The 17,614-nt window shown below is 39.5% G+C and overlaps 2 protein-coding genes and 1 long non-coding RNA gene across 3 annotated transcripts in view; 2 read left to right on the top strand and 1 right to left on the bottom strand.

Annotated features, from left to right (window-relative positions):
- LOC143121953 (uncharacterized) overlaps nt 1-17,614 on the top strand; it is a 227,219-nt gene that overhangs the window by 196,628 nt on the left and 12,977 nt on the right. The gene's annotated exons all lie outside the window — the stretch shown is intronic.
- Nucleotides 4,721-5,662, top strand: LOC143122227 (olfactory receptor 52K1-like). Its single transcript, XM_076283084.1, has one exon. It carries the CDS (start codon nt 4,721-4,723, stop codon nt 5,660-5,662), a length of 942 nt encoding a protein of 313 aa, XP_076139199.1.
- Nucleotides 13,525-14,530, bottom strand: LOC143122226 (olfactory receptor 2G6-like). The gene is made up of 2 exons (XM_076283083.1): nt 13,952-14,530; nt 13,525-13,542 (listed from the first exon to the last, which is right to left on the bottom strand). The coding sequence occupies exons 1-2, from the start codon at nt 14,528-14,530 to the stop codon at nt 13,525-13,527; spliced, it is 597 nt and encodes a 198-aa protein (XP_076139198.1).

Raw genomic sequence — 17,614 nt, 5'->3', positions numbered from 1 at the left:
TGTTTTTCAACCTTTTTTGTGCCACGGCACACTTTTGACACTTAAAATGTCCCACGGCACACTAACATCCTATGTGAAGAAAAAATAAACATACCATAGCTTAAAATGTCAGATAATACACAGATATGGCCTTATTATGGCTTCTATGCAAGACCTGCTCAATAAAACAAGCGCCCTCTGTTTCATTTGTAGGTGACTATATCTAATTTAATTGTTGTTATGAACTGGATATGTGATGATTCTGTGAATACTGGATATGGGGCCCCCGTTGTAAAATGCCTGCATACCACAAATAGTGCAATCATACAATCAATGAGAGCATGTGGTTATAGATTATTTGATGCAACAGTTGCTTTTCTGGACCAGTGAGTGACATTTGGGTAATTTTCTGCGGCACACCTGATGATCTCTCACGGCACACTAGTGTGCCCCGGCACAGTGGTTGAAAAACACTGCTCTAGGGAATGCCTACAAATTGCCCATCAAGGAATTACGCCACAAGCAGTGGACTAATGACCTACCCCATAGGCATCACTGTCTGGATAAACAGATTGGTGTTTACTTTTTTAGATATGTGTATCATTGTGTTCTTGGCTGAAGTATACCACAATTGGTCAACAACAACAAAATGTGCCTTCCTTTTCAAAATTTCAATCGTGCTCAGCATCCGAAGGCTGTATGAGGCTGGGCTTTTAATCGTGTGATTTTGCTGTTGGCTGCAGCATCTTGTATTTTATTTTTAACCCATGGCCTCCCGCATGGCAGACCTATACACTTCCCCTAGACCAATGATATTCAACCGGGGGTCTGCGACCCCTAGGGGGTCCGCAGAGGTACTGCAGGGGGTCTGCCAAATTATTTCATCTGAAGCATTTTTTTCCTCTTCAGAAAAGTTAAAAACATCCTACAGGCTACATAAACAGAACGTAGAAAAGATGATTTGTATTCGTTTATAAAATATAATCTAGGCTACACATGAGTCTTCATGCAGTCATCATCCACATCACCGTGGGAACATGCACCATTTAGTTAGAGTCAAAACCAAAAAAAGTGACGTCTATCTGCCCCAGAATCTGTGCCACTCTCCAGGGTCAGACGACCTCTCACTAGTTAGGCTATGAGATATTACATCCATACTCAAGCTGTGATTGTTAACTGTATAGCTGATGATACATCGGGCAATTTTTTGGGAACACAGTGCAACTAATGAGGGCAGCAGACAACTAGCAACTTTGTCAGCAAAACCACCGCTATTTAGCTAAATCCCAATCAATCTCAATGGAGTAATAGCAGCTAACAGTTTAGTGGGGAAAAAACGATGTCTTCTTAACAACTTTAGCAAGTAAAAATAGATGTTAGTTGGTTTTTTAAGCATTTGATGAAGTAAAATGTCCATTTTGGGTTTCAACATAAACACTTAGTGGAGTAAAAATATATAGATAACTTGTTATTTAATGCATTTTCTAGCATTTAAGCCACTAAAAGTTAGTGACAAGCTCCCTTTGCAAGTCAGCTAGTCAATGTTAGGCTATTATAATATTTACCAATCACAGGAAACAGTGTTTGCTATGTGAACTGAAATAAAGTTTAATTTCTCATAATTAGCTCACCAATGGAATATAATCTTGGGTACAAAGTCATTACAACTAATTTTGGATGATGCTATGGCTTCGCATCCCAGACATAATAAAGTCCTTAGAGAAATAACTGGATAAGTTTACTCTGACAGGCTACCATATGAAACAATAGAGGGGGAGTCCCCCCTCCCCTTTGGCCTTTTAAAAATGCTACTGTCACAAAGACGTGTACAGTATTAGGCCAATTAACTTAAAGATGTAGGTAGGCTATAGCATTCAGACTGGACTCCTACACACTTAATGCATGCTAAATAAATTAACATTTTATTTCATTATAGGTAGTCTGTCTGTAAGATTTCATATTTCTTACTTTTTATGGTTATTAGGCCATTCTGGCATACTGATTACATCCTGACATTTTTGTTTTCTCTTTATTGTGATTTAATAAACTTTATAGACTTCAACCATATTTATTCCTTCTGGAGTTAACAATGAACTTGGATTATTGTAGGAATTAAATTTGAATAGTGATTGTGTGGCCTATGAGGGGACACCCAACGATAACCTTGGTACATCAAATGGTAGCCTAAAGCGATGTGGTCAGGATACACACCGGTATACCATGTTCCGCCTTTTCCGATGACCGCATTGTGGTCCACCTGATCACTGAATGTATAGTTTACCTACCTCTTTTTTTACCACTACACCCCTGATCATAACCCTTAAAGGTTGAATAGATCATTTCTGAAGCTTTTTATATAACTTGAAACCATCTTTGAACCCCCCCCCCCCCCCCCCTCTTAAGTAATAAGCTACTTGAACTTGAACCCCATAGCAACCTGTTGGGGAAAAAAGTCAGTCACCTGTGGAAGCCGCAAGACTGAAAAGGCCTTCCAATAATTCTGTGCAGGCCGCAACAAGTAACCAAGTAACACTTACTATCAATCAACTCAACTTGCCCTCATGCACGTGCTCTCAGTTCGTACATGCATTGCACACAAGTGACCAGAGGGAGCCTCCTGATAGACAGGGTATCACTACATCAGAGCGTGTTGTCAGTGCGCATTCTAATTAAGTGCCTGGAGAGAGGTTAACCAGTGGGGTTCCTTTGTTGGATACTTTCGAAATCTATAATTTCATGTCTGCATTTACAAGGATCTCCAATTATACCTTTAACACTGTATTTTTAGTCACTTTTCTATTTCAGATTTTTGTGTAACATATTACATTTTGTGTAACATAAAACACATTACAACCCTGTTTCCAAAGAAGTTGGTACGCTGTGTAAAATGTAAATAAAACAGACGTTCTTTTGTTGTCAAATCTTTTGTTTGGGGAATGTTCTCTGGTTCTATGTTCAGAACTCGAGCAGAGAAACAGTTTTTATGGACCCTTTCAAGAGAGTTCCATTATCAGCATCATAGTTGGCCCCACAAGACTTCCTTTTTAACATTCCATATGTTATCTTAATGCAGAGGAAGTAGATTGGGGCCCAAATACAACATTCAAGCATTGTTTTTGTTTTTATTGTTGAAAGTGTCTATAACTGTGACAGAGGCAGTGCATCAAGTCACGGAAAAAGGCGTTTTTCCCGCTGCATCGTGGACAATGACCTGTAAATGTATTTGCATTTTAAATATTGCACTATGTGATCTTGTTGTAATGTTGATATAGCGATGTACTGTAAGCGATAAGTGCGTATCTGACCATCAATGCTTACTAGCTGATAAAGGGGAAATGTTAGGCCTGTATGTATGGATGTACTGTATGTATGAACATACTTACCTGTTGTCTGTACTTGTGGTGCCTTCCGGGTATGTGGGAGCAAACTGAGGTGCAGGGCATGTAGATCTTTTGTGCGCTCATTTCACGCTCTGACGTGAGAAGCCTCATTGGAGCAGGGGTGGTTAGACTGTTTTTTTCTTCCTTAATGAGGTTTTGTTTGGCATTACAATGAATTAATGTGAATGTCTCTTAGTAATGTATTGCCTGTGTGTTGTGTCACGCTACCTAAAATAGTGTGCATATGCAATAATTGATTTGTGTCAATACATGGTTGACCTGTGGTTTAAAATGGAGGCTGTATAGCTCAGACTACAGGGTCCTCTGAAGCGAGGTCATGCTAAAAGACCTCAGAGGTAGGCCTAGTTATGTGTGGGCATCGTCCCTGTGTTTATTTCCCATTTTGACTTAGTATTTTGTTTGTTTGTCATCATTGTTTTGTTTTGTCTAAACCTGCCGGCAGCCTAAGAAAACTAATAAAAGAAAAGCATTTTGACTTCAAAGCTGCATTAGTCCCATCTTTCAGTCTGATCAACCATTCGCTCGGGCGCATTCCTTTACAATAACGTTTCTGATAAATAATTTCAGTCAACGCCTTATATCCTCTGCAATATGGAAAAGGTTTCGAGTGGGTAAAAAATAATCTTCTGCCAGTCAGCTACGGAGCATACTGTACACTGATAGAGAGAGCGTGAATACGGCCCCAGATCAATTCTGCTCCAGCTCAACACAATAGTTACAGAACAAAGCCTTCAAAGTCTGATGAAACCTGGATTATGCTGGACCCGCAGCAGCTCAACACCTGAAAAAAAACATATGGGATAAAAAACAACACTCAAAAATTAACATATCCGCAGCAAAAAAAAAAGCTGTCATATCAAGTCCTAATAACAGAGTTGCTCTGTGGGACTTACTTTGGTTGCTTTTGGTACAGTGTTAGCTGTGTTACCTCAACTGTCAGGAGCAATATTATAAAAGTAGAGGGAGGGCACACGCACGAGACAGGAGAGTTTCAGTGTGAAGAGATGGTGGCCTTGTCATGAACCACATATACAGGTACAGAAGCACTGTTACTTGAGAATCGTATGACATGTACAATAATTTTACAGGTGCAAGTCGTTATTTGAGAATCATGACATGACTATACAAAAGACAAAAAGGTAAGCAAAATTCAGAGTAGGCTACATTTGATGCATTATGGTTATGCGTATGCTGCATACTGTATGCACATTTCTTCTTTAATGGTCATAATAATTCCTTTATGCAATTTATACAATGTCCTACAATATGGTACATTTGTACAGTGTTCTACAACTGCTAACATATTCAGATTTTCTGTTTTAGACAATTAGGCTACAGAGATGAATGGGTCTTCCTTCAGGGTCACTTTGACCTTCACAGCATACAAGGACATGGATTCAGCCAAAAATGTATTTTTCACTGTAGTTTTCCTAATGTACATTGCATGTGTAGTTGCCAATGTAACTCTAATGCTGTTAATTTACTTGGACACATCCTTGCATAAGCCAATGTATATATTTCTCTTCTGCTTGATTGTAAATGGGTTGATTGGAAGTACAGCTGTTTGGCCAAAGGTGATGGTCATGCTTTTAACACGTGTGAATACAACCTCATATGCTGATTGTCTTGTTCAAATCTTTTTCACTGCAACCTATGGGGTTTGTACCAACACACTGCTAACAGTGATGGCTTATGACAGACTTGTGTCCATATTCCAACCTTTACAGTACCACACCATAATGACACCACAAAAAGTAAGGCAGTTGCTGTTAGCTGCTGACCTTGTGCCTGTTCTTTGTATAGTTGGTCAAGTATTCCTTACCTCTCGCATACCCTTGTGCAAAAATACTTTGCATAAGATACTTTGTGATAATTTATCTGTTTCGGGCCTATCGTGTGGTGACAGCATTCAGAGTCGTGTGACCAACATGTATGCAATATGTCTCATTATTGCTCTATTAATTCTCCCTCTGCTACTAGTTCTGTTGTCTTATGTTAAAATAATAATGTTCATTTTGAAGGCTTCGGGACAGGCTAGACAGAAAACTTTTGAGACCTGCTCTCCACACATAATTGTTTTTGTAAACTTTTCCTTGGCCTCACTGTTTTCTGTCACCTATAACCGTGTCAATCGTTATCTACCCAGTGAGGTTAATATATTTTTAACATTTACCTATTTCCTTGTCCCTCCACTGTTGCATCCAATCATATATGGCATAAAAAATAAGGAAATAAGACACAGCCTGTCAAAAATTTGGAAAAGAGCAATTTGGATCATTTAGGTACCATTTCTACCCATTCATTCCATCAAAAGTGTTTTCAAGATGTGTGACATGTTTGTTTTTTGTAAGCAGTTGAAAGGTTGTGGGAAAGAGCTGTTGGGCCCACCACCTCAACACAGGAAATGAGCCATTTTGTTGATCATTTTCTTAAAAGTGAAAAGTGAGTATGTGTAGCACTGCATCATAACCCTTAACTTGCATAAAACACTGTCCTGCGGCTTATACACAATGTGGCTAATACACACGAAATTACTGTAGTGGCAAGTTCACTCAATTAGCATTATGCGTCAGTGCGTGTCGTCAGCGCGCATTCTAATTAATTGCCTGGAGAGAGATTCCTTTGTTATTTTCGTTGGATATAAATCTATCTTTTCTGGCTGCATTTTCCAGGATCTCCAATTATACCTTTAACAGTATATTCTAGTCACTTTTCTATTTCTGAATTTTTGTGTGTTTTATTTTACTGTTTTGACAGGTTTATTGATTCATTTGTAGAGGGTGTATAATTCTGTGGGACTGGTTATTCGTCAACAGATAACATTATTCTGTAAGCAATAAATAACTAATAAAATACATTACAACCCTGTTTCCAAAGAACTTGGTATAGTGTGTAAATGTAAAAAACAGACGTTCCTTCATGGTCAAATCCTTGGTTCGGGGAACGTCCGCAAATTATTTGTCCGCAAAAATAATGGAATTAAAATAGCCTCACATAATCACACACCCTTAGAGATTGGCATGGTTTTATTTTAGTTAGCCTATTAGCTGGTTTGATTTGCATTGAGCTCAATGAGCATCAAACCAGCTAATAGGCTAACTGAAATAAAAACCATGGCAATCTCTAGGTATGGTGAAGGGTATGTGATGATGGGCTATTTTAATTCCAAAGGCCAATGGAACTTTATCAGGATGCATAGTATCCTGGATCCATGAAATAACTGGCCTTTAAAAATAAAAATCTGCCTCCCTCTATGGGAATTAACATAGGGGTGCCAATACTTATGACCCCTGTATTTTAAGGAAGAACTTTTATGATATATTAACCATTCAAAAAGAAAATTGGGGTCCTTAAAGGGTAAATATTTTCTCTTTTTTTTTTTACTTAAGGCATTAAGATCAATTTCCAAAAGATGATTTTATGTTCCTCTTTTTAGTCAACTTTAGCAGAGGTGCCAATAATTCTGGAGGGTAGTGTAAGTGTCTCGCAATGTTCCTTTATGATTTTGGTGAGCACTATTCAAATGACAGACATGATGTGAGCTAGCGGGATAGTTAGCAAGTAACGCTCTCCAGGTTTAAAAGGTTGCGTAGTCTATTTCTGAAATGTCATTAAACCCAACAGTAGGCCTAAATGAACTAAATCTCATTGCCTAGGTACAGTAGGTTAGCTATACAAACTTGACAGATGCAAGTGAGCAAATCAACTTAACATTGGCCTATTATTATGTATTGCTGTGCATGCCTCTGCATCACTTAAACTAGCAGCCATGTATCGCTGTTTTTGGCATGACCGCTGCACCACTGGTGTAACTTTATTTTGGTTCTGTGCGAGTCGCGGTAATCTTTTTATGGTATGTTTTAATGAGAAAAAAAGTAATTAAAAGTATATGTGCTAATGTGCTAATATAGCACGCAAACAGTGAGGCAGAAAGACAGTGGTAAAAAGTGGCTAGTGGACAGACAGTATCCAAACATGGAGGGGGTGAAGAGGCAGACAGACCATGCAGAGAAGTCTATCTCTCCTCTTCTCTTAAGTGAAGCACTGAACAGTTCAATGGCCCTGGGGACAAATTACTTCCTCAGTCTGTCTGTTGTGCAAGGCAGTGAGCGAAGTCTCCAGCTGATCAGGCTCTTCTGCTTTACAATAGTGCTGTGGAGTGGGTGACATTCATTGTCCAAGATGTTGATCAGTTTGTTCAGGGTCCTTTTGTCAGATATTGAAGTGATGCACTCCAGTTCAGCTCCCACTACAGAGCCAGCTATCCTTACCAGCCTGTCAATTCGCCCCGCATCCTTCTTTGTGCTTCCTCTCCAGCATACCACTGCATAGAAGAGGACGCTGGCAACAACAGACTGTTAGAACATCCTGAGGAGCTTGCTGCACACATTGAAGGACCGCAACCTCCTCAGGAAGTACAGCCTGCTCTGCCCTTTCTTGTAGAGTGCATCAGTGTTGGCTGACCAGTCCAGTTTATTGTCCAGGTGGAGACCCAGATACTTGTAGGTGGTTACCACCTCCACATTGACCCCATCAATGGGGACTGGTAGCAGAGTGGGCTTAGACCTGCGGAAATCCACCACCATCTCCTTGGTCTTTGAAGTGTTGAGTTGAAGATGATTGAGTTTGCACCATTGCACAAAGTCCTCCACCAGGCTCCTGTCAACGGAAAGGCGGTGTAGGAGAGCCTTCACAATTTATTAACCATGACATTTCACACTGTAACGATCCTGTGTTCCCTGTCCCTCCTTTGTTTACCTCCTGTGCCATGTGCTCCTGTGTTTACTTCCTGTCCCTGTGTTTTAGTTCCTGTCAGCCATGCGCTCCTTTGTTTGTTTGCCATGTGTCTCTGTTCCATGTGCCTGTGTCTCCGCCCCTCACCTGATCCTTGTTAGTTTAATTATGGTTTCCACCTGTGTCTTGTTCCTTGTTCACCTGTGCCCTGTTAACCCCTGTGTATTTAAACCCTCTTGTCTCCTTCAGTCCCCGGTCAGTCATTGATGTTGTTTTGTGGTTTGCTGTAGTGTTAAATTCATATTAAAGATTCCTGTTTGCGCTAAGTTTGCCTTGTCGCTACTTGCCTTGCACTCTGGTCCAGCTCTCCTAAGCCAACCATTACACACACCGTGGTTAATAGTAAAACCGGTTTACCGTGACATCCCTAGTCAGGAGACAGGGAAAGCAAAAGCTCGCCGTGAACCGAAAACAGCTTTTGGAGATGGACAATACTGAGGATGAAAGGATGCTTTCTTGTTGGAACAAAATAAGTAGGGATGGGCAGAACGAGGCTTTGTGAAACAACGAAACGTTCGAAGCAATTGCGCCGGAATGTGTCGAGGTTTCGAAACAATCTGACACCCGTAACTCCATGTTAGCAAAACTAGCCACTAGATGTCACCATCACATTTTGACCGTGAAGCACAACTGCTTCAGACGAAGAATATAAATAGCCAACATGGAACACAAGATTTCGTCCACAGCCACGTGGTTGAGTGGTTAACACATTTGCATTCGGCAGGAGCGTCCGGTGTTCGATTCCCTGCTGGTGCTTAGAAATTTCAGACTATATGCCTTCAATAACTAGAATATTTTTATATCTGCCAGTTAGATGTTTTGTTATTTCAGTTTCATAGTACATTATCCTTTGGAATATGCTGGAGAGGAAAATGCTACAATGGTTTTAAAATGTAGGCTATGCTTATGGCCCAGGGTTTTTTTTGGGAACATGTTGTAGGGCAGTGTTTCTCAAACTTTTTCAGACCAAGGACCACTTAATCAATAAAAAAAGCCTCACGGACCACCTAGCTAAAAATAAATAAATAAATTAGACCTACTTCAATAGTAAATTACACAATAGGCCTACTCACTGAACCACTTTGATTGTATTATTGTGTCAGAGAATTCATATGAATTAAACTGGCATGGCTTACATAGGCAGTTTTGCAGAAATGTTTGGATTTACATACAAGTTGGTTCAATATTGCAAACAACTCATCTATATTATATTTTACCACGTCTGCTCGCGGACCACTTGGGCTAGCTTGCGGACCACCAGTGGTCCCCGGACCACACTTTGAGAAACACTGTTGTAGGGAAATAAAGGATACATGTGAAGCAGGTTAGACTAAACAGGTACAACATGGGAAAAATAAACAACACATTTTTTGTATGTCAACATACATTTTTATTTAGGAATAACAGTTGTTCTGCCGTCTTGGCATTTAATCTGTTTCTTGTTTTTGAATAAACCTCCCCAGCCTTGGAAAAAATTATTTCACAAGGCACACTTGTTGCTGGCATGCACAAATATTTTTTGTCCATCACAGTTAGGTTTGGATAAACCACTCTCCTCTCCTGCCAGTATTTCAAAGGGTCAGCTGTTCTTGAAATAAAGGCATCAGTCATATATTTTTTTACTTCTGCTACTATCTAAATATTAACGTCACTAGACTATATCTATCTAAACTATCGCTCACTGTCTGTCTCTAGCCTGTCAACTAATCTATATCACTAACCTATCAATCACAAGAATGCACTATAAATCGCTATATCTCTATATGTCTCTATGTCGCTATATCTCTCAAAATCTCTCTCCTCACAAAAAACCCACAAAGATAGGATGTGTTTGAATGACTTTTAAGCATTCTGGGACTTTGTAATTTAGATCAAACAGGTGTTTACTCGGGTAATTGGCTCGCGCGGTAAGGCTGTGCACCTGTCCAAACCAAATTGAAACACCACGAAGCCTCACTAAGCCATGGTCACGTGACATGGGCGTTTTGAACCACACTTCGAAACACTGTTCGAAACACCTGCGTTTCGGAAGCTCGACACTGTTTCGAAACGTCAGCTTCGAGCGTCACATCCCTAAAAATAAGGAATGATGGGCTGTAGAACCCGTCTACAACAGGGCCTTTTCAAAAGTGGCACACTTCCAGTCCTATCAGTTCATATTAAAGTGCATATTCACATTCTCAGTGCTCAGTCTTGACCGCTGAGGAGTCAGGATATGGCCACTTGTGCTGAACACCCTTTCTGATGGCACACTCATTGCCGGGATACAAAGGTACTTTCTGGCCACTTCTGACCGAATTGGCATTTCTTCCACCAAGCCAGTGGGTCACTATCAGCACTGACTGTGGGGAGGGACAAGTACTATTGGCCAGGGAATGAATTTAGTGATAACCTCTCACTTCATCTCTGCTCAAAGTCGACTATGCTAAGTTTCTACTACCTGTTATAGATACCAACGTAATTACACAGCTGGTCTGCTGACAGGAGCTTCCTCAAGGTGGACTCCATCCGTCGTTTGTAGCCCAAAGAGAACTAGTACTTTTAAAGCTGGGGGATAACTTATTCGCTGTATTCTCCATTGTATCCGACAAGTCACCGCATCAAGTTTTTGCATTGCTATGACAACATGGTTGTGTGCACTCGTGTGAGGGAGACAGAGAGACTTTGTAGCACTCTAGAATCCTTGTTTTAAAGGGAGCAAGGAGGTAGAGAGAGAAATTCACGGGAGAGAGAAAATTGGAGAAAGCCTAGGTTATATTCAACATTGTGAAATTGCTGCATTATGCTGCATTATTTACACCGTATTCATATTTTCATCTTTTAATTATCAAGATTATCAAAACCGGTATATCGTGACACCCCTACAGAGGAGATTGAATGAAATCATCTATATAAAAAATAAAAAATAGTTCAAAGAACGCTCCGGACGTTCCCCGAACCAAAGATATGACGGTTACACTTTACTTGACAGTGTCGACATAAGAGTGACATGACACTGTCATGAAAGTGTCATAAACAAGTCATAAACGTTTATGACAGGGGTGTCAAACTCATATTAGGCAGTGGGCCGGATTTGTTGGAATGAGACCCCGTGGGGGCCGTCACTGTCATGGTCATTATCATTTCTCTGCATGGGTATCAGTGTTGTTTGGTGATATACTCCTTTACTATACCCACTCGAGAACAAACAAGTAAAAATCATCTACTGCCGTCATATCCTGCTCTTTCTCTCTTGAAACACCCTACTTCCGTGTCAGTTTTTTGGCCTCTTCCTCCTGATTTTTGTATTTGTAGTGCTAGTTTTAATGAATTTATCACAGAAATTGCTTATTACAAATTGTTGAAGACAACTGGATGTGAATATCTTATCTAACTATCGTACCTTATTATTCTTTCTAATTTTCCCCTTCCTACCCAAAACATCTGGTGGGCCGTATGAAACCTGCTGGCGGGCCTGATCTGGCCCCCGGGCCTTATGTTTGAGACCCCTGGTTTATGACATAACGCTTCTGTTATTAAGTGACATTCGGTTTTTGTCATAACAAGTTAGGGTTAGGTTTAGAGTTAGGGTTGGGGATAGGATTAGGGTTAGAGGTTAGGGTTAGGTTTCATGTGTCATGACAATGTCATGTCACTCTTATGTCGATACTGTGAAGTAAAGTGTTATGATATGACCACAAATGAATGTCCCAGCATTGCTAAGAAAACTTTACTGAATGACCCTGAGGCCACAGTGAATGTAACCAGGACTGAAAATTGTTTGTTGTGATGACTGAATAGAGCTTCAGCAAATTACCACACAACATGCGTATCCCTCAGATAATCCCTGGGATAACCTATAGTTATTTTTCCGGACTGCATGTTCCTGTGCAGGGCTCCAGAACTTTTTGCATTGGTTGCACTGGTGCCTAACTTTTAATTAGGTGCACCAGCACAAAAATTAAGGCGCACCCAAATTTTTCATCGCGGCACCTTTAACGTCACAATTTCAAGGTCCTCTTTTTATTGCTCTCCATATACATTCCGTGTCTGAGCTTTTGTCAGAGCATGGACCAGGAATGACAGTATTGATTTGATTTGGGGCCTCCACCACCTTGACGACATTAGTAATATTGAATATACTGTGATCATTCACATCAGTGGCGATCCTAGTCTCTGCTAGACCCTCCACGCACACTTGGAAAATGATGGCTTGTCATATGTTCCTATTTCATATTTTGGAATTCATAAAATATATATATTTTGTTAATAATGTATAGTATTGTATGATCTGCAAAATTACTAATAGCTAAAAATATTTAGTAATTTGAATACTTCATATTGATATTCATATTCATATTGAATACTTTTGTAGTACTGGTGCACCACTAGTGAAAGGAGAACAAACGTTTAGTTCGTGGAGAGACAGCAGATGTGAGGAAAGTGTAGGTGCTCGGTGCACCAGTGCGACTCAGGAAAATTTTTAGTCGCACTCTGGTTTGGTTGCACTCTGGAGCCCTGCTGTGTCTGTAAAGGTTCTGGCACCTTGCATCTACAGTGGAACGATCCAAAGAATACTTCATAAGAATCATACAAGTCCTACGCAAATATTTCTTGAAGAAAATGCCAATTTGATCACAGCAATGGTAATTACACAGCATTTTTACTGTACAGTATATTTACAAAAACAACAAAATATATAAATAAATATGATTGTATTTTTTAAGTCTATAATATGTGGTCATTTTGCCTTATCTTGTATTCAGTGGTAAACAAGGATGGCTTAGGCAAAAGCTCTACCAGGAAGTAGGAGTGTCACTAGACCCACAACTCAATGGCACAGTTCAGTCAAATGATAATTACAATAATAAAACATGCCAAAGAGGCAACAGGAGCTAGTTAAAAACCTTAACTTATTTGCTGGCGCACAGCAGTTCAATACTGGGACACCCCTTGTAAAAGGTCCAGTGATGCTCATGCCAGGAAGGAACCTGATTGTCATGTTCATTATTGTACATTCATCCAGAATTAAATTGTTGACTCCATCTACTGAGTTTCTGATCAAATTATATTTTTGTTTTATATATTTATGACTTGAGTTCACATTGTTCAACATCATTAAAACTTTACAACTCCAAACCCAGGACAGTTCATGAATCAATTATCATAATATACTAATATAAAACAAAACTTTGTTTGCAACCTTGTCTGCATAGTACTTTTTTGGATTTGTAGGAGTTTTAGCACAGAAATTATTGGATTCAGTAGTGGTGGAAGATTCACAAATTGTACAGAAAATGCATTATACACACTAACTGGAACGATGGCATCAGTTGGGGTCACAGTGTGTCAACACAGTTCATAAAGCTTTTCATGTGTACTTCTCTACCTAATTTCAGAGCAAGATGTCACAGTTCATCAAACAAGCAATCTCAAGATGAGCAATCATTATTTCTAAGATGACGCATACAATGTTGTCTGCATAGTACTTTTCGAATCTTTGGAAGTTGTAGGCCATAAATTATTGGGTTCAGAAGTGGAGGAAGAATTAGAAATTGCACAGACAATGCATTGCGTACACTACCTGGAAGATTTACTGAACTTTCCCAGCTGTAAAGCACATCAAACAGTGTTGTCATGGCATGGAGTACTATAACCAAAATATGAGGCACGCAAGTTTTAGTAAATTTTGTTCTACCCTCCTTGGATGATATACAAACTTGAATAATATGAGCATAAGAAATGAAAATTAAAACAAAATGCATAAGTTGAATTGTAATCAATATCATACTCAATACCTTATTGGCTATGGCTTGATGGCATCCCAGTTTTAGTAATGAAGGATTGTCACAGAATAGTTTATGGATGTCATATCCACAAATGGGTATTCTAGCAGTAAGTAGCATAGATATTATTGCTGTCAAAAGAGGGTAAGCCCAGGCAAGTCCCAGCAACTTTAGTACAGCATGTGGAGTCAAAATGCTGTGGTATTGCAATGGTCTGCAAATTGCCACAAACCGGTCATAAGCCATCATTGTTAAAACAGTGATTTCACACATTACGGAGGTATAAATAACATAAATTTGAATTATGCACCAATTGTAACTAATCGTGTGAAGGTCAGATTGCAGGTCGAGCAAAAATTTAGGATAAAAACCAACAGTCCCATAGAGTCCATTTGCACACAGATTACAGATGAAAATGTACATGGGCTCATGGAGGCTTCTATCCACTGCCACAATAAAGATCAAAGTTAAGTTGACTATAATAATGAGGATGTAAAGGACAAACACCAACAAGAAGTACAGAGGCTTGTAAACTCCTGAGTCCTGCAGCCCAAAAAGAATAAAGAACTTAAAAGTAGAGATGTTTCCCATCATTTCAGGCATATTTCACATGTAATACTCTGTAACATCATGAAGTAGCATTTAAACACATTCACAACATCTCATATTGTAGTATTTTGGTCATAGATATACATATGGATGTTTAAAGTACATCAATTACCTTTGGCTTTACGGTGAACACGGAGTAGAGAGCTCATTTATACTGTAACCTGCACCGTTGGGACCTACCATATTTGGGCTCCCACTGGAAGTACATGTACCACAGAGCAGTACTTTATATGACCTGCCACATGGTGATGTCACCCAGGGGCGCCTTCAGGAATTAATGCTATGGTACGCACACCCGACCCACCGCCCCCCCCCCCCCACGCAAAAAAAAATACGCGTGGACAATATTTGTCCGTTTACCGGTTTTAACCCCGTGCATTGGTCAGCAAAATAGCCTACATAGCATAACAACATCCACATGCAATAATACAACAACAACGTCTACTATGACCTATTCATTTGGACAACTTGATACAGCCCTATACAGGCTAAAGTTACCTTGTTTTGTTCTTGACGTCTGGCTTTAAACAGCTGTAATGCAGTCTAACGTTCTGACAAGCACACCAATTGCCTACCTTGTTCTTGCCCATCTGGAATAACTCCTCTAGCTTTGCTGCCTCCATAATTTCTGTTGTTTAAACTTGTGATATCCATCATGAGTATTGAATTAGTGAATTAGCTCAACATTGTGTGCTGATAACCATATATAGATATATAGAGAGCCGAGTAAAAGAAAACAACAAGTAGCCTACGTGCCTGCATGCGTATTGTGTCTCCTGCTCAAACAAAATGTGTGCGCGTTAATTTTTATAAGTGTTCACTAAGTTACGTAATAGAAAATTGTAAATAGCCTGATGGCAGCTAATGGAATACTGTGCATAGTTGGGAAGGTATGGTGGGCCAATTTGGTGTGAATGCATTACACACACACAAGGGAATTTTTTTCTCGTTGTCGAGTCTGATGGTACGCACAGTGCGTACGGACGTACACCTGCAGGCGCGCCTGATGTCACCTGCTACGTGAATAAAAAATAAAGCATTCCATCTACATCCCCTGCTCTTAAAACTCCTCTCAAGCATTATAATACATAGTTTATATTATAATTACATTATAATATTATAATACATGCTAATTACGCTGAGGTCTTTTTTGTTCTTCATATCAATTCAACACAAAAATATTGGATTCGACACCATAGTCGACACATTGTTTTATCCCAACAGTCCCCTGTGTTTTATGACTATAGTAGGAATTATCAGTCTGACATCTTATTTCGTTACTGAGATAGGCCTTTTCAATTATATGGATGGTCATGGCATAGAAAACTGCACCAAATGCCAGTATTTTATGTGTATCATTTTTAAAAATATTCCTGTCAATGAAACCATATTTTTTGCCAAAACTATTCACTCTGGAGCATAAACTTGTAGATTGGAATTAGTGTCATACCAACCAGTGAAACAAACACAGATACATTTTTAACGCAACTGGAAAATGCATATTTTTGTTCTCAAGTAATTTTGAATCACTGAGCACTTACAATATCAAAACCTTTCAAAAGTAGAGTCCATGAGAAAAGGTATATACTCAAGAAGTTCTGAGGTGGTTAGTTGTCTTATTCAAAAGTTATAGGGCCCCATCATGCACTCAAGCGCAATTGACTTTGTATACTGGCGCTTATGTCTTTCCTATTTTGCATTCAGAGCATATTGGAATTTTCTCTCCACAGGCACATGTCGGTAAATTACATGTAGGTCGGCAATTGTACCCACAGGGGCGGTTCAGCGAAAAGAGGAGGCGTGTTCTGGCGCAAACGTTCCCTGTTGATATTTTGCAGTTTCAGAAAACAATTCCGCCACAGACCAGGAAAATCCTGGTCTAAAGTCAGTAGCGCAAATTCAGATGCTATTTTAAGGGCGCATGCATGGCCACGAGGGCACCTGCAGGAATGAATACTATCCACAGACACCCCCGTGAATGAAGACACCCCCGTGCACACATGGAAACATTCAAAGCCTTGACAATATTTGTCCATTTCCCGGTTTTGTTCGTGCATTGGTCACCAAAAAAGTAGCCTATATACTGTAGTACAACATCTACATGCAATATCTTTACAACAACGCGTAATTACGACCTATACATTTGGACAACTTTAAACAGCCCATAAAGGCTAAAGTTACCTTTTAGATTTGTTCCAATTTAGCGTTGCACCATTGAGATCTATATGTTTTATATAGAGTAACCTGTGGTAACTATATAAAACATATTGTTCAGGGTGGAAAATAAAAAAGAAAGATTTGCATAAGACAAGTCAAATTGGTGTTTTTAAAAATAAGGGATCATGGAGAATAAAGAAAAAATATATTTTAAAAAATCTTTGTATATTCCCACAAGGTGTTTGGGTACTCTGAAAATGATTCAGACTTGTGAGGTCTGCTGTTCAGACCCTGAAGGAATTTATTTTCTGTTCATTGCTTTTTGTGAGTGTTTCTACTTATCTCAGTAAGGAAAATAAATCAAGAGCCTATGTTGAGTACAAATATGTCTTCTGAAGGCCTAAACAGAGCCCAAAAGCCCAAAAACTCCAATAAAATGTTGATCAACTTTGAGGGACAGCTATGACCATGCAGGATCATCCAGACCAAATGTGATGATTTTGCTACATACTATTCCTACAGTATTTATGTACCAGCATGCAAAATCTGAGCCTCCTACATGGTTTAGTTCTTGCGCTATGGGCTTGTGAACTTTGACCAAAAAAGGCTGAACAAAATCAACAACCCCCCTCCCTCCGTAAAACTGGTTGTATCATGGAAAGTATTGATCTTACATAAAAATAATTTTACAGTGTGTCTCCTGGGTATCATAGGTACACCTGGTAATTTGTTTGAGACCTAAGTGCGTGGGCCCTGGTTGAAATGACGTGGAATGACCCTACTAAAGGTAGTGAGAATGCCCTGAAAAAAGAGCAGGCCTCATGGGGTTAAAGTTGATCTGAATGGTGATTTTTCTTTAAAAACACCAATTGTATTGCTGTCTTGAAAGGACAGCATATACAATGCAAA

The sequence above is a fragment of the Alosa pseudoharengus genome, unplaced genomic scaffold (assembly GCF_046254945.1).
Source record: "Alosa pseudoharengus isolate Yale_2024_CS ecotype anadromous, Long Island Sound unplaced genomic scaffold, YU_APseudo_1.1 YU_APseudo_1.1_scf_13, whole genome shotgun sequence".
In the NCBI taxonomy this organism is placed as follows: domain Eukaryota; kingdom Metazoa; phylum Chordata; class Actinopteri; order Clupeiformes; family Clupeidae; genus Alosa; species Alosa pseudoharengus.
The sequence above is the reverse complement of the archived record's forward strand: the minus strand, read 5'-3'. Positions and strand labels throughout refer to the sequence as shown.

Coding starts and splice junctions, on each gene's coding strand:
- LOC143122226 (XM_076283083.1), bottom strand. CDS start 14,530: ATGGGAAACATCTCTACTTTTAAGTTCTTTATTCTTTTTGGGCTGCAG.
- LOC143122227 (XM_076283084.1), top strand. CDS start 4,721: ATGAATGGGTCTTCCTTCAGGGTCACTTTGACCTTCACAGCATACAAG.